General features: G+C 40.1%; 1 protein-coding gene across 1 annotated transcript in view; it reads left to right on the top strand.

Moving 5' to 3' along the window:
- The window catches only part of AKAP6 (A-kinase anchoring protein 6), a 461,269-nt gene that overhangs the window by 185,339 nt on the left and 254,150 nt on the right, over window positions 1-21,780 (top strand). The window contains exons 3-4 of the mRNA XM_047795625.1: window positions 7,985-8,236; window positions 18,758-20,524. Coding sequence (XP_047651581.1) covers window positions 7,985-8,236; window positions 18,758-20,524 — 2,019 coding nt within the window. The remainder of the gene's footprint in view (window positions 1-7,984; window positions 8,237-18,757; window positions 20,525-21,780) is intronic.

The following is a 21,780-nucleotide window of genomic DNA, read 5'->3' as shown; positions in this document are numbered from 1 at the left end:
CTGAATGTTTTTTGAAATATTTGTTTGACATTCATGTAGAGGGACAGGGCAAAGCACAATTTTCTATTATTAACAAGTAGGTATAGATTCAGAAACAATTACCTTTTTCTAAACAAACATCTCATCAGATATTCAAAGCAGAGGCCACATTTAGAGGGAAGGGAGTATACATACTCTCACACATGTAAGTGCAACTTACACATATATCTGTAGTTCTTATTCTACAGTTTTGTGTGTGCATGTAATTTCGTCAAGCCAGACAAATGATGGCAGAGCAGAGGGCATAAAAAAATTAAGTAAATTAAGAGACCCAGAGAATCACACAGTGCTATGCATTATTTAGTTACAGAATTTCAGCAGAGTCTGCATGTGTGCACTGCCAAAATACTCAGCAGGGTGAGGTCAGCATTTGTGGGGAAGGTGTTTCTTTCTCCTCAAGGCCCATCTGCTTCTGTGGAAACAGGGCCATGTACATTTCATAGTTACTGAAGAGGAGGGTATGGAAACCTAAGTTAACTGGCACCACGGATGCTTTAGTGCCCCTTATACATAGTTTCCCCTGAATAGTTTCCTGGCATCTTGACCCAGGACCTGGCTCTGACTAAATTCCTGAATCCATTACGAAGGAGCCAAATTGTGTGTGAAAAGAGTGGATGGCCTGTGCTTTGGCATGGTTTTCATGGTACCAAGGCTGAAACTTTTGTATTGGCAAGTGGGAGTGGAATGATTGAGAAATGCCTGTTTAGCTATTCTGAGCAGGTAGCATAAGGGTTATGCACACGCACCTTTTTCTCTCCTAGGTATGTCAGGTATTCTGCATCTGTAGGGTCATGGTGGGGCCTAGGAGACAGACACTCACAAATCCAAGTTAAGAAGTCAAGAGTGTGAAAAGTTGGAAATGCTGCTGAGAGAGTGGTTGAGGTGATCACTGTAGATGTTGTGCAAGGAGGCAGGAGGTGTAGAGAAAAAGGGGTGGAGGGGATGGTGGCCTGGATGAGGTGGAAGAGCACCTGTAGTGGGAGAATGGGAGTGAAAAAGTCAGAGGGGTTGGTGGCATAAGAGACTTTCCTGTTCCACGGGTGGAATGATGGCAAGATCCAGAATGGAGTTGTGGTAGACTCATCCCGGTAGAATGGGCCTGAAGGTCTTAGGCATTGTGAATAAAGGAAATCCGAGGCTAGGGTGTTGGTTGGTTCCTCAGTGTGACTATTGAAATTACCTAAGATAATGGTATGCTCAATATAGAGAGGAAAACCATGAGCCAGAGGCATTCTTCAGTGCAGAGGAGTGAAAGAGAAGAATGTAGCTGACAACAACGAGGGAGGAAGACAGGAAGGTTTAGCAGACAGTCGGCACCTACTCAGAAAGGTGTTAGTACAGGGCGAAAGTGTAATGATCAGAAAGTGGCGAAGAAGCCCTGAGGCCTGCCCTTCCCCTAACAGCTCCCTCTCCCTCCCTGACCCCTCTCCGTCTCTCAGGTGAAGCCTGGGAGAGTGGGCAGCCTCCTCTGGGAAGCAGGAGCCTTGGGCAGTCAAGTTTGGGTAATACCAGGATGTAGAGGTAACATTTTGTGAAGAAGTTAAGGCATAATTTTTCAGCAGACTGGGGATATGAGCCAGGAGAGTACCTTGAATTTGGAAGAGGTCAGCAGTGGGAGGAAGGAAGTTTCCCAAGGCAATACAGTGCTACAGAGAAAAGAGCATCTTAGCAGGGTGAAGGATGCAGAGCATTTGCTTTGGGGTGGTGGTTGAGGTATCAGGAATACGAGGTGTGGGGAGTAAGTGGAGTACATGTCCAAATGAGCATCAGATATCCAAAACTCCAGGCTACCTGGAAAGTTATCTGATGAAAGTTAGAGATTTGCTATTATTTGTTGCAATTGGTTTTCATGTACTGGTTAGTAGAATAATATAATTTTTGCCCAAGTCAGTTTTGGATTGCATATGCTCATGGGCCATATTTTTTTTTTTGTAAGACCTTTACTCAATCAGAACTCCAAAGTCTATTTAAACTTTTAATCTGTTTCAAGTTATTATCAACAATTTATCAACAGTTGGTCACTGCCACCAATTATTAGCAGACAGTTGGCACCTACTAAAAAAAAAAGGTGTTGTTAGTTCTTGGATTTCACGAAGTAAAATTGGAGCATTTATTGGAATTGTACAATAATTTTTGTTCAGAATTCAGCAGGACTTTCTATTGTTATCCAGCATGGGTTTTTTGTTTTTTGCCTATTATTACATACTTTTATTTAAAATTTTTTTTTCTCTTTTTAGGACTGCACTCACTGCATATGGAAGTTCCCAGGTTAGAAGTCAAATCTGAACTGCAGCTTCTGGCCACAGCCACAGTAACACCAGACCCAAGCCACGTCTGTAGCCTACACCATAGCTCACAGCAACGTTGGATCCTTAACCTACTCTGCAGGCCAGGGATTGAATCCGTGTCCTCGTGGATACTAGTTGGGTTTGTTACCACTGAGCCAAAATGGGAACTCCACATAATTTTAAATAAGGGTTACGTTTTGGTTTTTCTTTGAAAATAAGTAATTGAATTAAATAAAATCAGAAGATTATATTTCCAGTTTGGAGTGACTTTTTTTTTTTTTGTCTTTTTGCCTTTTCTAGGGCCGCTCCCGCGGCATATGGAGATTCCTACACAAGGGGTCTAACTGGAGCTGTAGCCGCCAGCCTATGCCACAGCTACAGCAATGCCAGCTCTGAGCCACGTCTGCGACCTACACCACAGCTCATGGCAATGCCAGATCCTTAACCCACTGAGCAAGGCCAGGGATTGATCCCACGACCTCATGGTTCCTAGTCAGATTTGTTAACCACTGAGCCACGACAGGAGCTCCTGGAATGACTTTTTCATAGTCATAATAGGGCTCAGAACTCAAATACTATCTTTAAAATTTTAGTTTTAACAAAAATCATACATAAAATCCCCATTTGAAAGAAATCACTGACACATAACTAAAAATGAGTAACTGAAGTTTTATCTGACGCTGACATCATTTTGAGCCTTAATGGACTCAAAGTGCTGAAGTAAATATTACCAGTGATACTACCCATTTTACGTTCCTGGCCTCTGACAGCGCAGTGGAAATGTGGGAACTCGTAATGACAAGTGATGTATCGATTAAAGCTGCCTACCTAATAGTATGTGTGGAGGAGGTCAAAACTTTGATATAGCAATTTTTTTTCTTTTTTCTTTGTTCTTTTGTCTTTCTAGGGCTGCAGCCATGGCATATGGAAGTTCCCAGGCTACGGGTTGAATCGGAGCTGCAACTGCCGGCCTACACCACAGCCACAGCAGTGTGGGATCTGAGCAGCGTCTGTGACCTATACCACAGCTCATGGCAACACCTTGGCATGTGGCAACATCCTTAACCCACTTAGGCCAGGGGTTGAACCTATATCCTCACATATACTAGTTGGGTTCATTACCACTGAGCCATGATGGGAACTCCCTGATATAATAATGTTTTTATTTTAAATGTCTGGGTCTTAAAAAAAAACAAAGCTCTGTTTTGTTCTTGTTCACCTTGGGTGTTCTCTGGATTTCCTTCTTAAGAGTAATGTTGCTTACAAAGTGTGGATATCCGTTACAAATTTATTTTTTATTTATTTATTTATTTTTTTTATTTTCCCACTGTACAGCAAGGGGGTCAGGTTATCCCTACATGTATACATTACAATTACATTTTTCCCCCACCCTTTCTTCTGTTGCAACATGAGTATCTAGACAAAGTTCTCAATGCTATTCAGCAGGATCTCCTTGTAAATCTATTCTAAGTTGTGTCTGATAAGCCCAAGCTCCTGATCCCTCCCACTCCCTCCCCCTCCCCCTCCCATCAGGCAGCCACAAGTCTCTTCTCCAAGTCCACGATTTTCTTTTCTGAGGAGATGTTCATTTGTGCTGGATATTAGATTCCAGTTATAAGTGATATCATATGGTATTTGTCTTTGTCTTTCTGGCTCATTTCACTCAGTATGGGATTCTCTAGCTCCATCCATGTTGCTGCAAATGGCATTATGTCATTCTTTTTTATGGCTGAATAGTATTCCATTGTGTCTATATACCACATCTTCCGAATCCAATCCTCTGTCGATGGACATTTGGGTTGTTTCCATGTCTTGGCTATTGTGAATAGTGCTGCAATGAACATGCGGGTGCACGTGTCTCTTTTAAGTAGAGTTTTGTCCGGATAGATGCCCAAGAGTGGGATTGCGGGGTCATATGGAAGTTCTATGTATAGATTTCTAAGGTATCTCCAAACTGTTCTCCATAGTGGCTGTACCAGTTTACATTCCCACCAACAGTGTAGGAGGGTTCCCTTTTCTCCACAGCCCCTCCAGCACTTGTTATTTGTGGATTTATTAATGATGGCCATTCTGACTGGTGTGAGGTGATATCTCATGGTAGTTTTGATTTGCATTTCTCTTATAACCAGCGATGTTGAGCATTTTTTCATGTGTTTGTTGGCCATCTGTATATCTTCCTTGGAGAAATGTCTATTCAGGTCTTTTGCCCATTTTTCCATTGATTGATTGGCTTTTTTGCTGCTGGGTTGTATAAGTTGTTTATATATTCTAGAGATTAAGCCCTTGTCGGTTGCATCATTTGAAACTATTTTCTCCCATTCTGTATGTTGTCTTTTTGTTTTCTTTTGGGTTTCCTTTGCTGTGCAAAAGCTTTTCAGTTTGATGAGGTCCCATGGGTTTATTGTTGCTCTAATTTCGATTGCTTTGGGAGACTGACCTGAGAAAATATTCATGATGTTGATGTCCGAGAGTGTTTTGCCTATGTTTTCTTCTAGGAGTTTGATGGTGTCCTGTCGTATATTTAAGTCTTTCAGCCATTTTGAGTTTATTTTTGTGCATGGTGTAAGGGTGTGTTCTAGTTTCATTGCTTTGCATGCAGCTGTCCAGGTTTCCCAGCAATGCTTGCTGAATAGACTTTCTTTTTCCCATTTGATGTTCTTGCCTCGCTTGTCAAAGATGAATTGACCATAGGTGTCAGGGTTTATTTCCGGATTCTCTATTCTGTTCCATTGGTCTGTCTGTCTGTTTTGATACCAGTACCACACTGTTTTGATGACTGTGGCTTTGTAGTATTTCTTGAAGTCTGGGAGAGTTCTGCCTCCTGCTTGGTTTTTGTTTCTCAGGATTGCTTTGGCAATTCTGGGTCTTTTGTGGTTCCATATAAATGTTTGGATTGTTCTAGTTCTGTGAAAAATATCATGGGTAATTTGATAGGGATTGCATTGAATCTGTAGATTGCTTTGGGTAGGATGGCCATTTTTACAATATTGATTTTCCCAATCCAGGAACATGGAATATCTTTCCATTTCTTTACATCTTCTTTGATTTCTTTGATTAAAGTTTTATAGTTCTTGGCATATAGGTCCTTTACCTCCTTGGTCAGGTGTATTCTGAGGTATTTGATTTTGTGAGGTGCAATTTTAAAAGGTATTGTATTTTCGTATTCCTTTTCTAATATTTCATTGCTGGTATACAGAAATGCGACTGACTTCTGAATGTTCATCTTATATCCTGCTACTTTGCTGAATTTATGAATCAGTTCGAGTAGTTTTTGGGTTGAGTCCTTAGGGTTTTCTATGTATAGTATCATGTCATCTGCATACAGTGACAGTTTTATCTCTTGTCTTCCTATATGGATGCCTTTGATTTCTTTTGTTTGTCTAATTGCTGTGGCTAGGACTTCCAAAACTATGTTGAAGAGCAGTGGTGAGAGTGGGCATCCCTGTCTTGTTCCAGATTTGAGTGAGAAGGCTTTCAGTTTTTCCCCATTGAGTATTATATTTGCTGTGGGTTTATCATAAATGGCTTTGATTATATTCAGGAATGTTCCCTCTATACCCACTTTGGCGAGGGTCTTGATCATGAATGGATGTTGGACTTTGTCAAATGCTTTTTCTGCGTCTATTGAGATGATCATATGATTTTTGACTTTTTTTTTGTTAATGTGGTGTATGATGCTGATTGATTTGCGTATGTTGAACCATCCTTGTGAACCTGGGATGAACCCAACCTGGTCATGGTGTATAATTTTTTGATATGTTGTTGGATTCGGTTGGCTAAGATTTTGTTGAGAATTTTTGCATCTATATTCATCAATGATATTGGGCGATAGTTTTCTTTTTTGGTGGTATCTCTGTCTGGTTTTGGAATGAGGGTGATGGTGGCATCCTAGAATGTCTTTGGGAGTATTCCTTCTTCTTCAACCTTTTGAAAGAGTTTAAGGAGGATGGGCACCAATTCCTCTTTATATGTTTGATAAAATTCACCTGTGAAGCCATCTGGTCCTGGACTTTTATTTGTAGGGAGTGATTTTATGACCTCTTCAATTTCATTTCTAGTGATTGGTCTGTTCAGTTGGTCTGTTTCTACTTGATTCAGTTTTGGCAGGCTGTAAGATTCTAGAAAATTGTCCACTTCTTCCAGATTGTCAAATTTGTTGCCATATAGTTGTTCATAGTATTCTCTTATGGTTTTTTGTATTTCTGCTGTATCCGTTGTGATTTCTCCTTTTTCATTTATAATTTTGGTTATTTGGGTTCTTTCTCTCCTCTTTTTAGTGAGTCTGGCCAGGGGTTTGTCAATTTTGTTCACCTTTTCAAAGAACCAGCTCTTGGTTTTATTAATTTTCTCTATTGTTTTTTGAGTCTCTATTTTATTGATTTCTTCTTTGATCTTTATAATTTCCTTCCTTCTGCTGACTTTAGGCCTTTTTTGTTCTTCTTTTTCTAATTCACTTTAGGTGGAGGGTTAAGTTGTCCATTTGGGATCTTTCTTCTTTTTTGAGAAAGGCCTGTATTGCTATAAATTTCCCTCTGAGCACTGCTTTCGCAGCATCCCATAGATTTTGAGAAGTTGTGTCTTCATTATCATTTGTTTCAAGGTAGTTTTTAATTTCCTTCTTGATTTCCTCCTTGACCCATTGGTTTTTTAGTAGCATGTTGTTTAGTCTCCATGCAGTAGGTTTTTTCTCTTTCCTTTTCCCATGGTTGATTTCTAATTTCATGGCATTGTGGTCAGAGAAGATACTTGAGATAATTTCTATGCTCCTAAATTTATTGAGATTCGCTTTGTGTCCCAATATGTGGTCGATTCTTGAGAATGTTCCATGAGCATTTGAGAAGAATGTGTATTCTGCTTTTTTTGGATGTAGTGTTCTGAAGATATCAATTAAGTCTAACTTTTCTATTGTTTCCTTTAGGATCTCTGTTGCTTTATTGGTTTTCTGTCTAGAGGATCTGTCCATTGATGTGAGGGGGGTATTAAGGTCTCCTACTATGATTGTATTCTCATCAATATCTCCCTTTATGTCTGTTAATATTTGTTGTATGTATCTGGGTGCTCCTGTATTTGGGGCATATATGTTGACGATAGTAACATCCTCTCCTTGCGTTACAAATTTAAATGATAAATTGTGTCCCTGAGGGAAATGTGCCAATTGTCTCTTACACTGACGATCCCATGACTCACTGAGACTGGCTCAGAGTTCCCAGGAAGCACACGTTTTTGCCCATTTTTCTTCATGTAGGTTTCTGGATGATGCTTCTATCCTGAAATATTAAATGTTTGGTGGAGCTCACCAGTAACAAAGAGGCGAGCTGTTGGCTCCCTTACCTGAATCCCAAACTAACAGTAGGAAAGAGAACGGAGAGTGAGTTTGTGAGGTAACCTCTCATGTTGACTGAGCTTCAACTGGGGTGTCTGAAAAGAATTGTAAGATTTTTGCGGCTTAGACAAAGATCAACTTATGCCTGTGCCAAAGGCCTGGTGCCCAGGAATATGGCCTGTGACTGTGTATCTGAACTGAACAAAGGCCAGCATGTGCTCACCTGACCTGTTGGCCCTGATAATTGGTGTCAGGTAAAGGAGTGACCTTTTTACCATATCCTCCCGAGGATAAGGCAAAAGAGTCATCATATATTTGCTTTTCTTTATTGCAGGACATATGTGAAGATATTTCTGATCATGTTGAACAAATCCATGCTCTCCTTGAAACGGAGTTCTCCCTGAAGCTGCTGTCCTACTCCGTCAACGTGATTGTGGACATCCACGCAGTGCAGCTCCTCTGGCACCAGCTCCGAGTCTCAGTGCTGGTTCTGCGGGAGCGCATTCTGCAAGGTCTGCAGGACGCCAATGGCAACTACACCAGGCAGACGGACATTCTGCAGGCTTTCTCCGAAGAGACAAAGGAGGTAGGTATTTTCTTTTTTTCTTCCCCCCCGCATTTTTAAAAAGTTTTATTGAAGTATAGTTGATTTACAAGGTTGTGATTATTTCTGCTATACAACAAAGTGATTTTGTTATACATGTACACACGTCCATTCTCTCAGATTCTTTCCCCATGTAGATTATCACAGAATATTGAGTAGAGTTCTCTGTGCTATATAGCAGGTGGTGAGTATTTTCTTTGAAGTCAAATAACGCAATGTCAGGTGTGACTATTTGAGAATATTTTCAGGAGTTCCTGTAGTGATGCAGTGGAAACAAATCCCACTAGGAATCATGAGGTTGTGGGTTCAATCCCTGGCCTTGCTCAGTGGGTTAAGGATCTGGTATTGCCATGAGCTGTGGTGTAGGCCAGCAGCTACAGCTCTGATTCAACCCCTAGCTTAGGAACCTCCATACGCCGTGAGTGCAGCCCTAAAAAGACCAGACAAAAAAAATAAATTAAAAAAGTAAAAAAGAAAATGTTTTCAGTTCAGAGATGAGGGATAAGAATTCTTTGTAGGTAAATAAGCAGGTCCTAAGCTGGTCGTTGAATCTAGGTATAATGATCAGAGGTTAAGACATATCTAAATTGGATGAAGCTTTAGACCAGAGTTAACGCACACCTGGTAGTTTGCACAGACACCAGCTGTAGCTCTTGGTGCTAACTTGACTTCCTGTTCCTTGTTCAGGAATAAATATTTGGTAAATATTTATTGAGTACTTACCACGGGCTAGGTGCTAAGTGCTAAGAATATTATAGTGATCAAAACATGGTCTTTGCCTTCAAAGAGCTGAGACTAGTGGGAGATGGAGACAAGTGATCGGACCTTCAGACCAGACTGTGATAGGCATGGTCCACATGCAGATTCCGTGGCCTACATGATGCCACTGGAGGACAGAGAAGGACACTTCATTCAGACAGGGAAGCCTTTCCAGAAGCGTAACCTGATACCTGAAGCAGAAGCAGGACTAGACTAAAGAATGGAGGTAGAAGCTGTTCCAGACAGAAGGAATGGCATGATCAAAGACCCAGAGGTAAGAGAGAATGACAGGCTCAGAGAGTTACAGATAGAACTGGAGCAAAATGTTCAAGGGACCAGGAAGCAGGATTTGAACTAATAGGTAAGCTGAGGTCAGATCATGAAGATGAAAAGCCATACTAAAGAGTCATATTAAGAGAACTGGACTTTATTTTGAGGATAACAGAAGCATTTGTTAGGGAAATGACATGATTAGATTTATGCGTTAGAAAATCATTCTGGTTGTAGTGAGTCAAATGGACTCTAAAATTCACAACCAATATATTTAGTTTTTTAAACTCATATTATGCATATTTTGATGAGTTTGTTGTTGTTACTGATGCATAGCTTAAGAAAGCACACTGTAAACGTAAATCCAAGTGAACTCACCTATTCCCAAATAAAACTGATGTGTGTGATGATGAGAAAGAGAGAGGCACATTGCATTAGCTAATTAAGGGCTGTGTGTGTGTGTGTATAGCTGGATAGATAGATAAATAGGATAGATACCATATATAGATACATAGAGTGTGTGTATATGTGTATAGTCCCATGGCTCTTGACACCCAGTTTAGTGCTCTACTGTTGACTTTGTGGAAAGTACATATTATACAAGTTTATAAGGCATTTATATAAATATATAAGATTTAAAGGCCTTATAAAGAGTGTTGTATAACTCATTAATTTATTAATGTTTCTGTGGTTAACATTATCAGCAACACAAAACAAATCTGGGCTTCTTCTCATAAATGATTTATACTTGTTGATTATTATTTTCATAATAATGATGCTCTTGCTGTGGCAAATTCCCTACAGGCCCTGGAAGTTTATGAGAATGAAAATCTATTAGGCTCATGTCTAACTTTAACTCACTGTCTTTGTTTCCATTTGACTTTCCCTGATATTGTGGCAATGAAGATGGTGATACAGACTTTGGTGAAGTCCTTTTTAAAATCATAGGATGAATACATAGGTGTGTGTGATGGTCCCTAGATGCCATCCCTCCCAAGTGGGATCCCCAGAGAGTCCTTAACTGGAACTCTTGTGGTTATAGAAACTACAAAAAAATCTTAAACTAGTCAACTCTGCCCTAAATCTGGTGTTTATGAGGTGTTTGCTGATGGGGTGGGGATCAGAGGATGGGAAGTTTTGTCTAAACTCTGAAGAGGTCTTACTTTAGATGTCTACCTGGCATCTCCAACCTATGCATTCTTTTTTTGTTCCTCCCCGTGTGTTCTGGTTCTGTCCAGCATATGGTATTGATCAGTCATCAGATCTGCCCACTTTCTACCACTAGAGGGGGCATTAGAAATCTTTGAGTCAGGAGTTCCCATCGTGGCACAGTGGAAACGAATCCGACTAGAAACCATGAGGTTGCAGGTTCTATTCCTGGCCTCACACAATGGGTTAAGGATCCAGCATTGCTTTAGGCTGTGGTGTAGGTCACAGACGAGGCTCAGATCTGGTGTTGCTGTGGGGCAGGCTGGCGGCTACAGCTCCGATTAGACCGCTAGCCTGGGAACCTCCATATGCCGTGGGCGCGGACCCAGAAAAGACAAAAAAAAAAAAAAAAAGAGAGAGAGAGAGAGAAATCATTGAGTCAAACCACTTCACTTTACATATTTATTTGTTCATTCAATAAACATTTACTGATCACCAACTCAGATTAGAGCTAGGGATATAAAAGTGCTTTATTGTTATTGTTTCATGGAATATGTTCATCACAATTTATTTGAACTTGTATTATTAATGAAGTAGTAGCCCAAGAAAGATGACAAGCCACTGAGACTGATTGTTACTGGCCAATGTTTTCACAGCTCTGTTGTGAGTTTATGTTAAATAGTACCCTTATGGTTCTCACAACGTGAGTTCAACAATTATGTACAAATTCAGTTAGAAGCAATTTAGTGCATATTCATATTGGAAGTCAGTCTATAGTCTTGTTGTAGAAATGTAAGAATATGTTGTATGAGGAACAAAGAAACAGTGGATTCTCAGCCCTGTCTCCACTACCATTTTCCTGAAGCTATGGGTTCCTGATCCTATTTGTTAGTTTTATTTGTTTCTGCCAGCACACTGGAACTGTGGAAAAAAAGGAAAGGAATTAAGATAAAATTCTCAGGTTATCGGAATAAATTCGGCTATGAAAAATTTGTAGAATGAAGAGTGATATGGTATAAAACATGCCGATAAACTAAAATAGTAGATGTCTTTCCAGTGAAGGTGAATTCATTTTTCTCTTTTTGGAAGTCAGTTGAGTTGCAGAGCCCATTAAAGAATAAATTTGATAGAACAGACTTGTGGTTGCCAAGGAGAGAGGGGGGAGGGAGTGGGATGGATGGGGAGTTTGGAGTTGGTAGATGCAAACTATTACATTTAGAATGGATAAGAAATGAAGTCCTACTGTATAGCATAGGGAATTATATCCAGTCTCTTGAAATAGAATGTGATGGAAGATAGTACGAGAAGAAGAATATATATATATATGTATGATTGGGTCACTATGCTGTATAGCAGAAATTGCCACAATACTGTAAATCAACTATATGCTAAATAAAGATAAAATGAAAAATGTTTAAAAAGAATAAATTTGAAAGTCAAGAAAGTGGCAAGTTCGGAGTTCCCATCATGGCGTTGTGATTAACGAATCCGACTAGGAACCATGACGTTGCGGATTCAGTCCCTGCCCTTGCTCAATGGGTTAACGATCTGGTGTTGCCGTGAGCTGTGGTGTAGGTCGCAGACGTGGCTCGGATCCTGCGTTGCTGTGGCTCTGGCGTAGGCTGGCAGCCACAGCTCCAATTGGACCCCTAGCCTGGGAAACTCCATATGCCGTTGGAGCAGCCCAAGAAAAGGCAAAAAGACAAAAAAAAAAAAGAAATTGGCAAGTTCTCTTTTTTTGTGTCTTGCAAAAAAAAAAAATGAGTTTTAGTCCTTTAAAATATGCTCCATTTAAATATGGAGCAGACTGTATCTTGTAAATAAATTGGCAAATGCCTTTCTAAAACAAAACCAACCAAACAAATTAAAAAATTACTTTAGGGCAAAGCTCAACATTGTATAAAAAAATGTGTTTTACTGAAATTTTCTATATTTCAGATACTATAGTAAGCAATTTATATTTATTGTTTAATTTGGTAAGGAAGGTAATAGGTATTGAAAATAGTTCTGTTTTAATATTACGCAGCCATAAAAAAGAATGAAATAATACCATTTGCAGCAACGTGGATGGACCTAGAGAATATTGTACCTAGTGACCTAAGTCAGACAGAGAAAGACAAATATTATATGATATCACTTATATGTGTAAGCTAAGAAATGAAGTTATTTACAAAATAGAAACATACAAACATAGAAAACAAACTTAGGGTTACTACAGGGGAAAGAGCAGAAAGGAGGGGTAAACTAGGAGTTTGGGATTAGCAGATACACACTATTGTATATAAAATAATTAAACAACAAGGACTGTTTAGCACAAAGAACTATACTCCAACCTGTAATAACCTATAAAAGAATCTGAAAAAATATATATATATAACTGAATTACTTTGCTGTATACCTGAAACTAAAACAAAATTGTAAATCAGCTGTACTTCAATTTAAAAGCAATAATTCCATTTTACAGATGGGAAAATTGAATTTAAAAGAGGTTAAGTGAATGCTAAAGGACATAAATCTAGAAATAATTAAATAAAACAAAACAAACCAGCTCTTAACTGATCTCTTTTATAATAATAATAATAATAATTTCCTTCCTTCACTCCTTCCTTCCTTCTTTCCTTTCTACCTCTTCTAAATATTTGTTGATTCCTTACTCTTTCTAAGTCACTAGGCATTCAAAGATGATTAACCCATGTTATTAAATGTTAGGAATCATCTTCATAATTGTGTTAGATCCTCAAACAGTTCTGGGAGATGGGCAAGGCAAGTGCTGTTATTCTTACTTTATAGATAATATTATTATATCCAGCCTACAGATGAGAGGACTGAGGTTAATAGTCACACAGGTAGTGATAACTGTTGATTGTATTAACACAATAGCAAACACTGATTAACTTATGATATGCTAGGTGGTGTGTTAAGCACTTAATCTAAATGATGCTCCCTCTGTGGGAACACACTGGTCCTTCCAGAGCACTTACACTGGAGCACTTTGTGTGATCTTCCACTAGCACTTATCACAGGGCAATTTATTACACCAACGTGTGTGCTAGATTTGAACTGCATGAGTATGGGCACTACATTATGATCATCCCTGTATCTCCCACAGCACCTAGTTTGTTTCGCCGTATAGAAAGTCTGATGAAGGAGTTCCCATCATGTCTCAGTGGTTAATGAATCCGACTAGGAACCATGAGGTTGCAGATTCCATCCCTGCCCTTGTTCAGTGGGTGAAGGATCCAGTGTTGCCATGAGCTGTGGTGTGGGTTGCAGACGCGGCTCGGATCCCGCGTTGCTGTAGCTCTTGGCGTAGACTGGTGGCTACAGCTCCGATTCGACCCCTAGCCTGGGAACCTCCATATGCCGCAAGAGCGGCCCGAGAAATGGCAAAAAGACAAAAAGACAAAAAAAAAGTCTGATGAGTTGAAGTCAGTCATGCAGATAATTACTGGTTTAGGTATAGAAGAGGGAGATATCACTGAAGGTTGGTGGACTGAGATTAATCATGGAGAGTATTTGACTCATAATTTCAGCCTAGAAATGGAAAATGGAAATTCTCAAGAATTATTACTATAGTATAAATAAAAAATACCAAAAGTTTGTGTATTTTCCCTTTGCCTGTCAGAAACTAAGCTTTGCCCTTTTCTCATTTCCCTGTCATTGTTTGTTCCTAGTCCATGGCTGCTCTCTAGAATGCAGTCACAATCATAGAATCCCAGCATGGTGAGCTAAAAGGAATCCGAGCAAGCATCTAGATCCCGTGGTCTGAGGACTCTCAGGGGCTGTAGCGTCTTGTAAGGGGTCCATGAATTTATTTATACATTAGCAACTGAAGCATAACAAACACCATGTAGTGAAATTGGGGGAAGAAGGGGAGAGAGGGACATACAAAATGTTTTCCTGTAACCATAATTAAAACAGTGAAATTCTATTTCCAACTCTTCTAAGATCATTAAATCAGGGCATAGAATTGACCCTGAGGTGGCAATGGACACAAATATAAACCTTGGGGGCATTTTAATAGGGAGATCTTCAAATCTCTAAATTATGAGTATCAAATCTCATGTTCAGTTACTGACAAAACTCAGTGTTAAAAAAAGAAGGATCTAAGGAGGCATTTGGAACTAGAACTTCAGTTAACTTATTTATAGGTGAGGAACAAAGCAAAATTTCTTATTTAAAATGAGGGAAGAAAAAAAGGCTTTCCTTAATGTCTGAGACAAGATCAAAGCCACCGGTAAAGTGAAAAAAATGACCATCTCCATTAAACATAACCTTTGTCTGAGAAGCTGCTTCATAGCATATTAAATGGAGATATATTTGACTTTGGGCATTGCATGTGAGTTTGGACATTGCTAGACATCCATGGCATAGCTAATGGCACTACACAATAAAATGTGGTGTTTCTGTAATAAGAAGCCCAGTTAAAAACAGCATACACTCTTTCTCCACCTCCATATCTACCCGAGACTTTATTATTTATACACATTAAAAAACTATCAGGGAAGGTGTTCCATAAGTAAGCCATGGGAATAAAAATATTAGTATTACTAAGTATTCAGTATTAAGAAATGAAGTTCATTATTAATCTGCTCTGAAAAACTTCAGAGAACTTTCTTTTCAAAAATTTCCAGAGTGCCTATTGTGGCTCAGAGGGTTAAGAACCTGACTAGTATCCATGAGGATACAGGTTCGATCCTTGGCCTTGCTCAATGGGTTAAGAATCTGGCATTGCTGCAGACTTCCGAGCGGGTCACAGATGGGGTTCCCATCCAGTATAGCTGTGGCTGTGGCATAAGCCTGCCTCACCTGAACTTCCATATGCCACAGGCGTGGCTGTAAAATGAAAAAAAATAATTCCCTCTGCTTGGTGAAATCTAGAAAAATATTTTGAAGAATGCTCTTAAATAATAACCAACTGCATTAGAAAAATATATGGGTAGATGCTTGTCACTTGTTTTTAGGATATGAAATGAATTATTCTATGTGCTATTTTTTGTTTCATTTTGTTTTTCAGTGAGGGTTTTTTTTTCCCCACAATAAAATGCAATATGAATTAAAACTAGTTATGCCTTAGTGACAGTCAGCCGCACAAAGTAGTAGTTAGCCTGATTGGGAAGAGGATGGGAGGAAGTTCCTTTGGGAACATTAAGTGTTTTTGAGTAGGATGTTTTATTTTCCAAACAGAGGACTGGCTAGGGACGGGATCTTCAGGGAGATACTTGGGAAAAGACAGCCATACCCTATATCTGAGATGCCTCATGCCATATGTTTATCTAACCTCATTTACTGAGTACCTGTTCTTTTTAAACAAGACAGTATCCCTGGTCTTAAGGTTCTGTATCCCCCCAAATGATCAAATACTTTCCCAGGGTTATGGTATTCCTTGTCTGTCCAGAAGCAGGAGGTTGACATTTTCATGGTTCTAATTTTTACCTGAACTCTCACATTTCTTTTTTTTCTTTTACTCATCATAGAAACACTTTTACTTAATGCCTCTTTAACTTCACTTAAGTAGCTGTAGTGCTGTACTTTTACGATAAAAATAAAATATAATTCAAATTTGAAACTTAAACCATTGTTTATAATACTATTTTTAAAGGAGTTAAGTTTTGAGCACTGAACAACCAAATAAAACAATTTTTAAGAAATACAACCTATTTTTAAATTGGAATTTCTACTATTACTTTTTTAAGAATTGCATAGATGTGACTTTTGTTTGGCTCATTCCTTAGTGTTTTGGGCTTCTGATTTTGTTCTTTAAAGAGTCTGGTACAGGTATGAAGCCTAATAGCCACACAATTACAGTTAGATAATTTTTGTTGCAATTGACAGTTAATATTCGTTTCTCATTTTGTGCAGTGAAATTAGCATAGGAACACTTCTCATTTTGACGGAATGTTCCCCCTTGATATATTTGATTAGTAAAAAAAACAAAAAAACAAAAAAGCAAATAATAAGAGTAAACATATCCATGTGCTGGACTTGCATCTTAACATATTTGATCACCTTTAAGCCTCACAACAGCCCTGCGATGTGGCTTCTCATTTCATTTTTACAGGTGAAGGAAATGAGGTTTACTGACATCAGGCCACTGGCTCATGGTAACATCAGTAATTAGCACTAGAACTAGAATTTGACTCTGAGGTTTGGGCTTTTAATCACTGGAGCCAGCTAAAACTACATAATCAGAGGAAGAAATTTCCTGAAAGCATAGAGATACGTTCCAAAACGTATTCATTCATTCATTCATTCAACAGATCTAAGTTGAAGGCTTACTCTATGCAGGTCACTTTGCTAAGTATTGCAGGTATGATGGTGAGTAATCCATTTTCTATGGGATTTATACTCTTGTGCTGCTTACAAACCAGTGGGAGAAAAAAATCAAATAATCATAATAGTATTTACTTATAGATTGAGATAAATGTTTAAAGGAAAAAGAGATCGTTTTTTGAGAGCTTATAAGAAAAGCTCCGACTTAAGTGAATGGATGCGGTATCTTGGGGAAGTAAAGCTTGATCTGAGGTCTAAGGGATGACTAAATGTCAACTAGTTAAGGGTGTTGCAAGTAGGAAGCTGTACTAGGAGGGAAAATAGCGTGTGCAAAGGCTCTGAGGTAGGAGGAACACAATATATTCAAGGACTGAAAGGAGGACACTGTGGCTGGGTGCAGCTAGGGAGGGGAGAGTGGCTTAAGAGAGGCCTCTTCATATCTGTCCTTGAAGCGTTTGGATTTTAACTTAGCAGCAGGAAGCTAACAAAGGACTCTAAGCAGAGAAGTGATAGCATCAGATTTGCAGTTTGTAAAGGTTTCCCTGATGGCAGTCTGGAGGACAAACTAGAGGAGGGGGTATGCCTGTTTAAAATAACATCCAGTGAATCAGAGAAAATTATGGCACAGAGGTCAGAATATGGACTGGGTCAGACAGCCTTCATTTAAGGCTTAGCTCAGCTTTAGTCACGAGGCTGTGCTAGTTATGCACCTTCTTTTGGCTCAGGCTCCCCTTCTCTAAAACAGGGACAATAACACAGATCCCAGAAGAAAATTGTTGTGAGGATTACATGAAAGAGTAACAGTAGTGATCAACCATCTGCATATAAGATGAGAGCACTGAGGCTTAGGAAAGTAAAATGAGTCTTTTCATCAATATTATTTATCTGGTGTTGTGAAATAAGAGTGAAGGGAGTAGGAGATAAAGACAAGAAGGTAAAGGTTGAAAGGAGAGAACATCCCCCCCCAAAAAAACAAATGAATGAACCAAAAAACTTAACATAAGATCCTGGAGAGGCCAGATCATGGGATAATCTTGTCGAAAGGACACAGGGTCCTGTTTGCCTGGTTCCTCCTCCAGGAGAATGGAGGTCCAGGGATATGACCACCCATCACTTTTCAGTTTTCTCTCATCACATCCTGAGGAGCTGGATTAGACCAACTGAACTTCAGCCTCGTGGGCATAATAGGATTCCAGGGGCCCTTCTGTCCCAAATAAATCATCAATAAAAAACTCTCCCTATTTATCAGGATACCAGAAACTGCATTAGTAGTGAGACAAGAGCTTTAATTACATAAAGATTAAAACAATTAAAAACTCTTACTTACAATACCATTTTTTAGCATAGGGGAATTTCAGATCAGCCTTCCTTGAATTATGAATAACAAGGAAGGTGGGCACTTGGTACCTCATGTACTCAAATGGGAGTGGGAGGGGGTGGGAGGGTAGGGGGAGAATGCATGTGGAGTGAGGAGTGACCTTCAAATGGGTGGGGACAAATGGAAGCTGGTCTTGAACTGTTTCTGTTATGTGTGCAGATTCAGTAGATCACCTTTCTGTGATTTGTGAATATATATTTAGCACAACAGAGTTACTATAGTAAACTATTATCCTTTAAAGTATTTATTGATTATCTACTGTGAGCTAGCCACTGTGTGGGTGATGGAGTGATAGCAGTAAACAAAAGAGACATCCTTGGAGATTCTTCTCTTACATGATTTTCTCAGAAATCTTATGGCTGAAGAAAGGCTGGCTAAATGAACAATATTTTAAAATGGAAAGTTAAGGGAAGAATGGTGATTTTTGGCTTAGCCTTGACCCTTTCTATCAGAGCTCTATTCTCCAGATTAAATAAAAATCCTTAAATATTTAAGAACAGGGTACTGTATAAGGCAGTATGATGATTTAATATGCCTTTCTGTATCTCAGACCAGAAGCATTTGAAACTGATGCATTTTTGACCTTTCTTGGGGCCTCTGTTGAGATTTGATGTGGAACAAGCAGTCGAGTATAATGTTGCATTTATTGAAACCATTTCTGTTGTCCGTTTCAGGGCCGGCTTGATGCTCTAACGGAAGTGGATGACTCAGGACAGTTAACTATCAAATGCTCTCAAAATTACTTGTCTCTGGATTGTGGTATTACTGCTTTCGAACTGTCTGACTATAGTCCAAGTGAGGATTTGCTCAGTGGCTTGGGTGATATGACCTCCAGCCAGGTCAAAACCAAACCTTTTGACTCTTGGAGCTACAGTGAGATGGAAAAGGAGTTCCCTGAGCTTATCCGAAGTGTTGGGTTACTGACGGTGTCTACTGACCCCATCCCTTCCAACTGCAGCGAAGCAGTTGGTGAGGAGGCATCTCAAGTATCTCTTTCAGCAGATGACAGAGGTGGATGTGAGGAAAACAATGCATCCGCAGTCGAGGAGCAGTCAGGCTTGATGCAGGAGCTGTCATCTTCAGGGGAAGCTCTGAAAAAGGGTGCTCCACCCTCTGTGGAGACTGTGAAGCAAGATTCTGTTTCCTCCTCCCAACTTGGGGCAAAGAATCAACAGCCTCTTCCTTGTGAAAATGCAACCCCCAAGAGATCCATCAGAGATTGCTTTAATTATAACGAGGACTCTCCCACACAGCCCACATTGCCAAAAAGAGGGCTCTTCCTTAAAGAGGAGACTTTAAAGAATAATCTTAAAGGCACTAGTGTAAAGAAGCAGATGGTTGATCTCAAGCCTGAGATGAGCAGAAGCACCCCTTCCCTGGTGGACCCTCCTGACAGATCCAAGCTTTGCCTGGTCTTACAGTCTCCTTACCCCAACAGCCCTTCTGCTGCCAGCCAGTCCTATGAGTGTTTGCATAAGATGGGGGTTGAGAACCTTGAAAACACAGTCAAAAGTTACATTAAGGAGATCTCCTCCAGCCTGGGGAGGCTTAACAACTGCCATAAAGAGAAACCTCCACTTAAAAAGCCGCACAAGACCCCCAAAGAGGTGCCTCCATGCCAAACTCCTAAACGGGAACCCAATTCAGGCAAGCAAGCCAAAAACATGAGGAGCTCAGTAGTGCTGAATGGAATTCCTTCTTGTCCTTCCAAGGCCACGGAGGGGCCAGAAACAGATTCTGCTTCCACATCCTCACTTGAGCCGTGTAACCAGAGTAGCTGGAATGCCAAGGTGCCGGTCCGGTCCGAAACATCCAGTTCCCCACCCTTTACTCAAAGCAGTGAATCCTCTGTTGGCTCCGACAACATCACGTCTCCGGAACCCTTCCTCTCAGAACACAAAGGCAAAAAAAGCCTCTCCTCCTCCCCAAGTCACGTCACCAGGAATGGTCAGGTTGTGGAGGCCTGGTATGGCTCTGATGAGTACCTGGCACTGCCCTCTCACCTTAAGCAGACAGAAGTATTAGCCTTGAAGCTGGAAAACCTAACAAAACTTCTGCCTCAGAAGCCCAGAGGAGAAACCCTTCAGAATATTGATGACTGGGAACTGTCTGAAATGAATTCAGATTCTGAAATCTATCCAACGTATCATGTCAAGAAGAAGCACATGAGGCTAGGCAGGGTGTCTCCAAGCTCATCCAGTGACATAGCCTCTTCGCTCGGGGAGAGCATTGAATCTGGCCCCCTGAGCGACCTTCTTTCTGACGAGGAATTGGGTCTGCCTCTCTCTGGCATGAAGAGATACACTGACGAGAAGTCAGAGAGAGCATCATCCTCTGAAAAAAAAGAGAGCCATTCTGCTACCAAGTCTGCTTTAATTCAGAAACTGATGCAAGATATTCAACACCAAGACAACTATGAAGCCATATGGGAAAAAATAGAGGTAAGGTGGCCTTCTTTATCTGCATGATATCTTATCTGATTTTAGGAAGTATTGCTGGGAAAAGGTCAACTCCTCCCCACCCATTATAAAATGTGTTGCTATTTTTTTTTGTTTTTTTCTTTTTAGGGCTGCACCCACAGCATATGGAAGTTCCCAGGCTAGGGGATGAATCAGAGCTACAACTGCTGGCCTATGCCACAGCCACAACAACGCAGAATCCAAGCTGTGTCTGTAACCTCCACCACTGCTCATGGCCCCATTGGATCCCCAACACAGCGAGGGAAGCCAAGGATTGAACCTGCATCCTCATGGCTCCTAGTGGTTCGTTAACCACTGAGCCATGAAGGGAACTCTCTATGTTGCTATTTTTTATAAACATGACTGATTCCCCAAAGAACGAAAAGAAAAATCACAGTGATCACTGCCTTATGACAGAGTGTGCACCACTGGGAACTGCCCTTGTCTGTGCTTTAGCTCGATGCACCCCTGCCTGGTCTAGAACTTGCTGTTGGTACTGCTCAGACCTAACTTGGCTTCTGATGAGTGCTGGACCCCCTTGAACAGACTAGGAAATAAAGTGTTACAGTGGCTGTGCACACACCAGTACCTCAGGAATACATGAGTGGAATGTTCCATTAAGCCTCGGTGCTTTTAGATTTGTTGGTTCAAACCCCAGAACAGCTTTCACAGCTCCAATATTAACTTTGGTAGAAAAAAACCAGATAATTCTAATTTTTCAGGAATTTTTTTCCCTAGTCTTCTTCCTCTTTGAAGCCTTTGGCTAATAACCATGTTACCTATATGCTGTACCATCCATAGGCTCTGAGATGAAGAGTTGATATTTTGGGTAAATCTGTCCTTTTATAAAAAATTATTATTATGAAATCTTTAAGGACGTTGACATCAAATTGTCAGAACCTGGCTCCTTAATATAAGCTATGATTTAAGCCACTGGATAATACACATGGACAGAATAACCTGAAGGAAGAAAACAAGGGACATAAAACCAAGAGGGAGAAGTTAACAGCAATATGTAATAATAGTACCATATATTAATAATTGTTTTTACCAAGTGTTTGTGTGTCCAGTCCTCTAACAGCCATATGCTTAACCCCATTTTATAAATGAGGAGACTGAGGCTGAGAGAGACCTGGTGGTCTGATTTAGAACCCATACTATTAACTAAATGCTCCCAGGCCTCTCCATAAGGGAGTGACCAATTGGTTCCACATGTAAATACTGTAGTTTTGGAAAGA

The sequence above is a fragment of the Phacochoerus africanus genome, chromosome 9 (assembly GCF_016906955.1).
Source record: "Phacochoerus africanus isolate WHEZ1 chromosome 9, ROS_Pafr_v1, whole genome shotgun sequence".
Classification (NCBI taxonomy): Eukaryota; Metazoa; Chordata; class Mammalia; order Artiodactyla; family Suidae; genus Phacochoerus; species Phacochoerus africanus.
The sequence above is the reverse complement of the archived record's forward strand: the minus strand, read 5'-3'. Positions and strand labels throughout refer to the sequence as shown.